The sequence below is a fragment of the Anabrus simplex genome, chromosome 4 (genome assembly GCF_040414725.1).
Source record: "Anabrus simplex isolate iqAnaSimp1 chromosome 4, ASM4041472v1, whole genome shotgun sequence".
Classification (NCBI taxonomy): Eukaryota; Metazoa; Arthropoda; class Insecta; order Orthoptera; family Tettigoniidae; genus Anabrus; species Anabrus simplex.
Genome location: NC_090268.1, coordinates 247,131,562 through 247,143,621, shown reverse-complemented (window position 1 = coordinate 247,143,621; position 12,060 = coordinate 247,131,562). Strand labels below are relative to the sequence as shown.

General features: G+C 38.0%; 1 protein-coding gene across 1 annotated transcript in view; it reads right to left on the bottom strand.

The window, feature by feature from the left end:
- The window catches only part of LOC136872244 (glutamate receptor ionotropic, kainate glr-3-like), a 121,029-nt gene that overhangs the window by 51,604 nt on the left and 57,365 nt on the right, over positions 1–12,060 (bottom strand). The window contains exon 4 of the mRNA XM_068227383.1: positions 3,004–3,224. Coding sequence (XP_068083484.1) covers positions 3,004–3,224 — 221 coding nt within the window. The remainder of the gene's footprint in view (positions 1–3,003; positions 3,225–12,060) is intronic.

Below are 12,060 nucleotides of genomic sequence, written 5' to 3'. Positions count from 1 at the left end.
AGGCCCACTTTTACCTATACCGCTCCCTACCACCACCCTAAGGTGGTGACCGACCCTGAGGCCAGCTGTGAACTATGACAGGACTCCACACCCAGGCTCCCAACACACTCTGCCCTTCATACAAGTTCTTCAACTGTGTTGTGCAAGTGCCGGCATCGGTGTCCTTCCCCAACTCATTAAAAGTACGTATATATGCACCTAATGTATTTGTATATATGAAATTAAACACTGTTAAATCATTAATTCTTGTTATGTTCAGACTTGCCATGCACCTTCGCAGTCTCATCTGACACATATGTTATCTGTATATCTGTTTGGTATATAGGAATCAATATCTTTTTCTTTCCTGTTTGTAATATTATAGAAAAAAAAAATGTTTTGATGTTATTTAGTTTATTTTCCGGGTCGAACCATGTTGTTGTTTTCTGTATAGTTTGCCAACGTTTCGAATACATTGCAGTATTCTTTGTCAAGGCGACTGAAATACCCCTACTCGATCCAAGGTAATCAGTCTCCCAGGCAACAATCACACTACAAGAGTGTTTTCTGACCTTGGTCTATATATCCTAGCCTTTCTGGCTGACGTAAGCCCCCTGGCTGTCTCGTGAGAATTCTGAAAGATATGTGTCACAGCTGGGTGGTGGGGCTTGCCCCCGCCATTACGTAATAGGAGGTTCAACCTGCGTGTTTAGGTTGTGGTCTGTATGTCTTAATCTATGTATGATAGGCATCCAAGAATTACTGATTTTATATCCTTCTTCTAGATTCATATTGTTCGGATGTTTCTTGATTTCGATAGCCTCATGGATTTTCCTTTCCAGATACCAAGGCATAGCTGCTAGGAACTGGTCCTGTCAAATGATATTCCGTGTCTTGTTTTGTAGGAATGCTTCGCTACCGCTGAAATATCTGTGTTTTGATTTTTGGTGTGATGGATATGTTCTTTTAGATGGGTGGAGATCAGACGTTTTGTTTCACCAACATAGCACTTTCCGCAGCTACAGTACATTCAGTGTGGTATACTCCAGGAGCCTGTAGTTTCTATTGTGTCTTTTAATGGTAGTAGATAACGTATAATACGACATAAAAACCATCTATAAACCACACCGGAAGCTAGCCCGTTATCTAATACCAGTAAAAGACACAATAGAACTATAGGCTCCTGGAGTATACCACACTGAATGTAGCTGCGGAAAGTGCTATGTTGGTGAAACAAAACGTCTGACCTCCACCCGTCTAAAAGAACATATCCGTCACACCAAGAATCAAAACACAGATATTTCAGCGGTAGCCAAACATTCCTCTGAAACAAGACACAAAATATAATTTGACAAGACCAAGATCCTAGCAGCTATCCCTTGGAATCTGGAAAGGAAAATCCACAAGGCTATCGAAATCAAGAAACATCCGAACAATATGAATCTAGAAGAAGGATATAAAATCAGTAATTCTTGGATGCCTATCATACATAGATTAAGACATACAGACCACAACATAAACACACAGGTTGAATCTCCTATTACATAACGGTGCGGGCAAGCCCCACCATCCGGCTGTGACACATACTTTCCAGAATTCTCATGAGACAGCCAGGGTACTTACGTCAGCTGGAAAAGCTAGGATATATAGATCAAGGTCAGGAACCACTCATGTAGTGTGATTGCTGCCTGGGAGACTGATTGCCTTGGATCGAATACGGGTATTTCAGTCGCCTTGACAAAGAATACTGCAATGTATTCGAAACGTTGGCAAACTGTACATAATGTACAGAGAACAACAACACAGTTCAACCCAGAAAATAAACAAAATAATTCTACACACCATGGAAGCTTCACCTCTAAGATATGTTTGAAGTTCTTCCTGTGTCTCTGTGCTGTAAACAGAAACAAATAATTGGTGTTTTCTTCCTCTTTAATTAAAAAACAAAAAAAAAAAAGATGTTTAGTAAATGCATACTATGTGGGTATCCAACTCAGTGTAACCATTTTCATATTATATGTAGTTCTGTCTTCTGTTATCTCTTTAGTTATTTAAAAAAAAAACTCAATTGTCTTGTCTGCAATCAATATGTGCTAGTTACACATCTGTATTGCAGTTATATATATAATGGTGTTCTTATTAATCATTGTAAATACTAAACCAATACTACCTAATTTATGTACTCTTTACTGTACCCCAAATTCCACACAAATAAAGCACATGGCCAAGAGGTACAATCCTCCCTCCCCTTCCAACACTTCCCAGCTCCTTTTGCCCATCTCCCAATTCCTTCACCCCTTCTCCAACCAATGCAACTATCCTGGCCAGAGAGTAGGTATAACCTACTAGGTTACTCTCCTCTCCCTTCAGGTAGAAGAATGAAAGCTTTGATGATGATAATGATGTGTCTCAAGAGCCGCCAGCGTCTTGGAAAGTTGTAGCAATCCAACTGATGAGCCCACTACTGCACTGGAGCTAAAAGCTGGTAATTTCATGATTGAATAGACCTAAAGAGCTTACATCTTTTTAACATTTGCAATTGATGAACTTAAATTACAATTTCCTTCTGGGAACATAATTTTTGAAATATTTTGTTTGTTTGTAAAGAGTTCCTAATCTTGGTTTTGTTGTATTTCATTTCTTATTTTGGAAATGAGCAATTATGTTAATATAAATGAAGAAGATCCAATATACAGACAATACTCTGAAGGAAAGGAATTCTGAGAAGATGTTCCACATGAGTCAGGGCAAATTAACTGAAAATGTGATTTGCATAATATGCATACAGAGATTGCAACCTCAAGAATAGTTATGAGGTTCTCAGTATTTTTTTTTTGTCAACCGAGAGATTCTTGAAGAAACAAGAACGATTCTCATCACTATTTTATGAGGTAATTTAATAACAGAATTATCAGTAACAATATATTGTGTGCTCAATTCTCTAACTTGAAATACCAACTGATGTACAGAATTCATAGTATTGGAACTGTACTTTCTGTAACTCTGGTATGTTGTAAGGTGTACCTTGCTGCAGTGTGATGGATATGATGGTGAAGAGGTCTGTACACTCACTCTTAGGTGTTTCCAGATTCAAATACTTATATGAAAGATAGTTAAGGAGCTTCCTGATCACTGTCAGACTCACAACAACCAGAGCCATAGCCAGCCAGGCACGATAAGAATAGGGCTTGATGTAGTACTCTGCGGCCATCATCTTAGCACCAACGTGACCAAATAGTTGTCGCCTGAAATCAGAAATAATCATTATGCTGGAAGAGAAAGAGTTTTGATATTACAAAGCTAACTAAATAAAAGTCTCAATGTGGATGACATCCGTCCGTCCGTCCATACATCCATCCATCCTGCATTTAGGGTAGTCATCCAGGTGGCAGATTCCCTATCTGTTGTTTCCCTAGCCTTTTCTCAATTGATTTCACTACTTCTATAATCATATGTCCATTATTCTTATTGCGCAAACTTCAGATACTGTAATTGAAGTATTCGTTTGTGAACGCAGAAATAAGTCACGTTAAGAGTAAAAGAATGGAAGATAGGAAACTTAAAAGGGTCCACCTTTTCAATACAAAATTGTTATAGTTTATTACAACATATATTTACATTTGGAACTAGTTTCGACGCTGTTTGGCATCATCTTCAGCCAAAATGTGGGAAATAGGCTAGCATGTAGACATTTATATTACACAAGGCGTTATATTAAACAATACACATCTTGCAAGGAGATAAAAACAGGGACAAATATAGAAACAAATGAATCGTTGAGAAAGCAAAAGTTATACATATTAAAAATAACCTTAACCACACATCTTGTAGTGCGAAAATATTCGCCTTGAATGATTTCTGAATACAAAACGCACGTGCACACATTTCTGAAGAGCCAGCAGGCAGGAAAAAGTAAAGTGAAACCTTAAGAGTTCTTCTGAGAAGAGTTCATCATTTTTTCTGTGTTCCGACTAACTAATGAAGTTTCCCTTGAGTTCCTGATAAATACACACAACAGGAAATTCTCCTTCACTCTCAACAATAGCTATAAAGACCAATGGTAAATTTCATTTTAAATATTGTGCAGAGACGTGAAGGCATGATCTTGAACATGATATAACTTCTTCATTTAACCCAATTTTTTTTTTTTTTACACAAGGTTTCACTTTACTTTTTCCTGCCTACTGGCTCTTCAGAAATGTGGGCGCGTGCGTTTTGTATTCAGGAATCATTCAAGGCGAATATTTTCGCACTACAAGATGTGTGGTTAAGGTTATTTTTAATATGTATAACTTTTGCTTTCTCAACGATTCATTTGTTTCTATATTTGTCCCTGTTTTTATCTCCTTGCAAGATGTGTATTGTTTAATATAATGCCTTGTGTAATATAAATGTCTACATGCTAGCCTATTTCCCACATTTTGGCTGAAGATGACGCCAAACAGCGTCGAAACTAGTTCCAAATGTAAATATATGTTGTAATAAACTATAACAATTTTGTATTGAAAAGGTGGACCCTTTTAAGTTTCCTATCTTCCATTCTCAGTTCAATACGGACAAAAATGAAATTCTTAGATTTAAAAGAGTAAAAGAATCGCCATTTCCTGCTCATGTGTGTGAGCGTTAAAATATTCAATAAGTGCCCACAATGATTTCGGAGTTTTGACATCTTTTCCCAAACGATAGAATACCCACTATGGTAAGTGTAAGCATCATGGAAACCTATATCAAATTTGGAGTTTTATGGGTGTGATGAGGTAAGAACACGTCAATGAGTTATTATCCTTAAAGGATTGGTAAAACTCTACTGATGTACATGTGAGGTAGTAGTCAGTAATTAACTTCCAAAGAATAAAGGGTTAGCTGAAGTTAGTGGATGAGGTACACACAGGATTTGGCGTATTCTCAATCGCAGCAAGCTCTTCTACAAATTTTACCCCTTACAAGAGCACTAGGATCTGAGTATAGCTTCTGATTGGCAATAATATATAAGTAATAATAATAACAACGTAAACGTTTCCATCTTTTCAATACTACAATATATTCACAAAATTACAAATTACACGGTACTAGTTTCGACCCATCTAGGGGTCATCATCAGCCGTATTGGAGCAAAGATCATTTGTGGCGAAATCCTAAGAAAATGTTATTTTAAAGAATAACAAGTGAAATGAGATGTTATGGTAATAGTTAATAATACAAGGGATATACATACTAAGAGGTTTTTAACAAAGAATAAAGCATAAATGGGGTGTTGTAAAAATTATAATCATGGAAATCAGTAAGTTCTTGTATTGAAATGAAATATGGCTTAGGAAGAGGGCTTAAGGTGGGGCTGAAGGGTGCGGGAGAAAGTGTAACTGTCTTGGAAAAGTACTTTTGATTAAATTTAGGATTGAGTTTAGGTTGGCTGCATTATTGTTTCTGAGGAAAGTGATAAATAGATCGAAGAGTATGCTGGGTTTCTCTGAGATTTCATTGAGATTGTGACTGGCATTAAAGTATTGGTCTAGGTGTATGTAGTAATTTTCCATTATGTTCAGTAAAGGGCCCTTGTTTGCTAATACGAGGATGTCCATGTCTTGTTCAATATTGGTGAAATTATGGTTATAATCTTGCATGTGTTGGCCGATGGCTGAAAACCTGTTGTATTTTATTGCGTTAGTGTGCTCGTGGTATCTGATAATGAAGTTTCTCCCGGTTTGCCCGATGTAGGTTTTCTTACAGGTGGTACATTTGATCCTATAAACTCCTGATTTTAAAAAACTGCTGGTCTTGTTGATGTGTGAAGTATTGTATAAAACGTTCATGTTCTTATTGTTGGTTTTGAAGGCTATTTTAACGCCTTGTTTCTTAAAGATGTTGGTTAACTTGTAGATATCATTGTTGAACGTGAAGGTGGAAAATGTTAGAGGTTTTGTTATTTCTTTTTTGAGGGTAGTTTTTGGGCGATGTTTGTGTTTATTGATTATCCTTTCTATAAAATGATTGCTGAAGCCGTTGAATTTTGCGATTCCGCGGATTATGTTGAGTTCGTTTTTTAGATCTTTATTGGACATAGGTATGCTGAAGGCTCGATGAACTAGGCTGTTGTATGTGGCTCGTTTGTGGGACTGGGGGTGCACTGAATCTTGGCGAATGGTGGAGGCTGTTTGAGTGGGTTTTCTGAAAATTTTATAACTGAAAGAATCTGAGTTTCTAGTGATGGTTAAATCTAGAAAGTTGATTTTTTGATTTGATTCGGATTCTAGTGTGAATTTGATATGAGGATCAATATTGTTGAGTCTTAAGAGGGTGGTGGGTGCATTAATTGATTTCTCATTCATGATTACAAAGACATCGTCGACATATCTGGCCCAAAAGAGAATGTTTTCGAATTCGTTGTCAATTTTGGTGTATTCGAGGAAGTCCAGGTATATTTCTGCTAAGATACCTGAGGCCGGTGACCCCATTGCCAAACCATTTTGTTGATATATGACATTGTCAAAAGTGAAGAAGTTATTGTCGATGATAAGTTTTAATATTGTGATAAAGTCTTGTATCTCTAGTTTGCTTAAGTGGCTGTTTTTGTTTAAATTGTTTATAATTATCGGAATTAATTTTGATACTTGTATGCTTGGGTACATGTTTACAATATCGAAAGAGTGGATGGAGTGATCCGGTTGCAAATTGAACTTGTTTAGTTTTTCTACTAGCTCAGATGTGTTTTTAATAGACTTTTTGGATAAGAATTGATAATTTTTTCTTAAGAAACACTGGATGAATTGTGATATTTTGTATAAGGGGCTCGGTCTATAGTTGATAATTGGCCGGATGGGAATTCCGGTTTTGTGAATTTTGGGAAGAGCTTTAGCAGTGGGGAGTCCTGGGTTCATATGTATGAGTTTGGATTTTTCCTGTTCGGTAAATAAAAATGAAGTGTTCTTAAGAGTTTGTTTAAGTAGTTTTTGAATTTTTTGGGTGGGGTCTTTTTTGATTATGGAAAATGAGCTGTCTGTGAAAAAGTTTTTTGTTTTTTCAATATATACTTTTTTATCCATGATAACTGTTGCATTGCCTTTGTCAGCTTTGGTTACGATGAGTTCGTTGTCTTTAATTTTCTTCTTGAGGGCATATATGCGCTTTTGTTCAGCAATTTTTTCTTTATTATTGAGGTTATTTGCGGGTTTGGTTAAATTGGGGAGGATATCAGTCAGTTTCCTTTTAACATCGGTTCTAACCTCATTTTGCGTGTCTTCCGGCATTTTGCTGATGGCTAGCTCTGATTCTGTGATCATAGTAGCGGCTATGTTGAGGCTGTTCAAGTTTGGCCAGTTGTGTTTCGGTCCTTTGGATAAAGTTAAGTGTTCACTTTCACTTAAGGGCGTGTTAGATAGATTTACAACAGCTGGATGAAACTGCGTACGATCGAACGTGTTACTATTGGAGTTTCTAGTTTGTTGGTTATGTAGTTGGCAGTTTTTTAGCCTGTTGAGTTTGTTATTATTATTACTTATATATTATTCTCAGTTCAATACGGACCAAAAACATGAAATTCATAACCATCAATTCTGATTGGCAGACGTTAAATGGCGTTTCCACACTGTTAGGAAGGTATTTCGGTATTATTCACAGTCAATTAATAAAATTATTATATATCCTCCCCACTCCTTCAATTCTTGCCATCCCTGCTCGATTCAGTGATCGGTTGCCATAGACAGAAGATTGACAGGTTGCCTCCTGCACATCTTATATTCACCTCAATATTTCTGTTCATCTCTTTCACCCCTGAGGTGCCACTTCATTCCGGTATTCATTATCTAATACACACAGGGATCCTCTCTTCCAACATCGATTGTCTAGAGTACACAGTTAAGAGTACTATACTGTATTTGTTACCCCATAATCCCGTCATTTCTCATCACATTCAAGTCCATTTTGTTATGTGTTAAAAGGAAATTGTTCTTTTACCTTGCAATCTGTTACTTCTAACTTATGAATAAGATATCCCAAGTCCACCCAGCTTTCGTTCCCGTAAAGCAAAGTTGGTCTGAAAACAGACCAATGTAAAGATAGTTTCGTCTAGGAGCTGACTTCCTTCTTACAGAATACCGTTGATCGCAACTGCGAGCTCACTGCATTAGCTTTATACACCTTGATTCAATCTCACTTACTATATTACCACCCTGGGAGAAAACACAACCTAAATACTTGAACTTATTGACCTGTTCTAGCTTTGTATCACCAATCTGACACTCAATTCTGTTGAATTTCTTACCTACTGACACCAGTTTAGTCTTTGAAAGGCTGATTTTCATACCATTCTCATTGCACCTTTTTTTCAAGTTCCAAGTTTTGGCACAATCTGCCATTAAGACCAAGTCGTCAGCATAGGCCAGACTGCTTATTAAATTTCCACCTAACTAAATCCCTCCCTGCCATTTTATACTTTTCAGCAGATGATCCATGTAAGCTACGAACAGCAAATGTGAAAGATTACAGCCTTGTCTAACCCCTGTAAGTACTCTGAACCAAGAACTCATACTACCATCAATTCTTACTGAAGTCCAATTGTCAACATAAATGCCTTTGATTGATTTTAATAATCTACCTTTAATTCCATAGTCCTCCAGTATGGCAAACATCTTTTTCCTCGGTACCCTGTCATATGCTTTCTCTAAATCTACGAAACAAACACAACTGTTTATTCCTCTCGTAGCATTTTTCAATTACCTGGTGCATACTGAAAATCTGATCCTGACAGCCCCTCTGTGGTCTGAAACCACACTGGTTTTCATCCAACTTCCTCTCAACTACTGATGCACCCTCCCTTCAAAGATGCCAGTGAATACTTTGCCTGGTATACTAATCAATGAGATACCTCGATAGTTGTTGCACTCCTTCCTGTTCCCTTGCTTATAAATAGGTGCAATTACTGCTTTTGTCCAGTCTGAAGGTACCTTACCAACACTCCATGCTAATCTTACTACTCTATGAAGCCATTTCATTCCCTGCCTTCCCACTATATTTCAACATTTCAGGTCTAATTTCATCTATTCTTGCTGCTTTATTTACCACCCTTTCCACTTCCTCAAGCGTAATATCACCACCATCATTTTTCTCCTCCCCATGAGCTTGGCTGTTCACAACACCACCAGGAAGATTTCCTTTTACGTTGAGAAGATGTTCAAAATATTCCCTCCACCTCTCCAGTGATTCCCTGGGATCTATTATGAGTTCACCTGCATTACTCAAAACACTGTTCATTGCCTTTTTCCTCCCTTCCTAAGATTCTTTATTACTGTCCAGGAAGGTTTCCCTGCTGATTGACCTAGCTTTTCCAGGTTATTACCTAAATCTTCCCACGACTTCTTTTTGGATTCAGCAACTATTTGTTTTGCTCTGTTTCTTTCATCTATGTACACATCCCTGTCTGCCTTGACTCTTGTTTGGAGCCATTTCTGATAAGCCTTCTTTTGATGTTTACAAGCTGCTCTCACTTCATCATTCCACCAGGATGTTCGCCTTTTCCCATCTTTACAAACAGCTGTTCCTAGGCATTCCCTTGCTGTTTCTACTACAGCATCCCTGTATGCCACCCATTCTCTTTCTATATCCTGAACCTGCTTAGTGTCTACTGTTTGAAACTTCTCACTAATCATAGCCATGTACTTCCATCTAATGTCCTCGTCCTGGAGATTTTCTACCCTTATTCATTTGCAGAGAGATTTCACTTTCTCTACCCTAGGCCTAGAGATACTTAGTTCACTACAGATCAGATAGTAGTCTGCATCATCAAAAAATCCCTGGAAAACTCGTACATTCCTAACAGATTTCCTGAATTCAAAGTCGGTTAAGATATAGTCTATTATGGATCTGGTACCCCTAGCCTCCCATGTGTAGCGGTGAATAGCCTTAAGCTTGAAGAATGAATTCGTAACTGCTAAACCCATACTAGCACAGAAGTCCAGCAAACGCTTCCCATTCCCATTAGCTTCCATATCTTCCCCACATTTACCAATCACCCTTTCGCATCCTTCAGTTCAATTCCCAACTCTTGCATTGAAATCACCCATTAGCACTATTCTATCCTTGCTGTTGACCCTGACCATGATGTCACTCAATGCTTAATAAAATTTGTCAACTTCATCCTCATCTGCACTCTCACATGGTGAATACACTGAGACAATTCTCATCCTAATTCCTCCAACTGACAAATCTACCCACAGCATTACCTCATTTACGTGCCTAACAGAAACTATGTTGCATTTAATGGTATTCCTGATAAACAGCTCTACCCCATACTCTGCCCTTCCCTTGCTAACACCCGTCAAGTACACTTTATAATCCCCTATCTCTTCCTCATTATCTCCCCTTACTCGAATATCACTTACTCCTAGCACATCCAGATACATCCTCTTTGCTGACTCAGCCAGTTCTACTTCCATAAGCTCCATTAATATTGACAGCTGCCCCATCGAATTCCATTTCGTTCACCAAGTTGTTTCCAAGGAGTCCCTCGTCTGTCAAATGGGAGTGGGACTCCATTACTCCCATAGGCCCGAGGCTTGCTTAAAATGTTCTGAGCTCGATAAATTCATGAAGCAGGATGCTACCCTACTTACACATAGTCCAGGTGAGGATCTCTCCTCTAATGGGTTATGGACCACCGATGGATTGTACAGTCTTAGCCGCCTCAGCACAAGGAGGTCTATGACTCAGAATATGTCCGAGATGTCCACTCCCATTCCATAGCAACTGGTATCCCGTCTCTCAGGACCACTTACTAGGCCACTCAGCCGTTGCCCGTTGTTCACGAACTAGGACGTGACTACAGTAACCCACACCATGAACCAGAAATCCAAACCTATAGAAATTAAACGTGAGTAGCACAAGGTTCCCCTACTTCACCATTCCTTTTCAATTTGGCAATTAATAAAATATTATATGATCTTACCATGACGTCAGTGATAAGTAAGGATACATTTTATCCAAAGAAATGTTACCACGCTGCTTTTGCATTTGCTGATGATATAGCAATAATCAGCAGAACTGAACAGGATGCAAAATTTTATTCAATTTGGCCATAAGTATTTTCACAGAAATAGGTCTCAATACCAACCCACAAAAAAGTAAATCTATTATCCTAAATGAAGGAATACTGATTCAGGGAAAAATCTCCACTCTTGAAGGATCAGCAATACCATCAGTAACTTGAAATAATAAATGAATTAAGTATCTAGGAATTCATTTCAATAGTGAAATAAGTATCTCTTGACAGATTTAAAGTAATTAATATCCTAAATTCTGAGTTGAACAATTTAGTTAAAACAACACTTTTAAAACCAGAACAGAAAGTAAAAATTATCAATGAATTTATGACCAGTATTGATACACCAACTCCAATGCACACCTCTAACTCAGGTATCCAGCACTTTTCTTAAAGATCTGGACAAAATTATAAGAAGTTTGGTTAAAGAAATAATGACGCTACCTGATGATACACCAAATTCCATGTTATATAGTCAGAAGAAATTCAGAGGTATGGGACTCCTCTGTGCCAAATGGGAGGCTAATATTAAGCATTATGATATCTGCAGTCGCTTACTTCCAATTAAGGACATACAGCTGCATCATGTATGAAAATTTTCCAATGAACAGAACATGGCACTCCATAAACTGAACATTGATAAAGAAAGTCTTCCCTCTCAAACAATGGGAAAAAACGGCAAGAGATAATGAGAGATCAATCTTTTCGGTTATGGTGTCAATTTTCCAGGAGAGGAGTGGTTTTGTTCACCGATCACCCAAAAGCAAACTCCTGGATGTCTTGCAAGTCACCTTTATCTTCATCTGAATACATAAATGCTATAGAAATGCCGTGCAACCTGATCGCAGTAAGATCGGTTCCTTTCAGCTCAACCCATTGCCACCAAAACGGTTGCAACGAGACCGAAATGTTTGGACATGTGCTGGGGTTCTGTAGGAGTTATTGCATAACAATTGTTACCATCAAGAAAAGACATCAATTGCTCAAGACCTGAGGCAGCGTGGATGGGAGGTACTCGAAGTAGTTCACTGCATCTCTGCCGATGACTCACC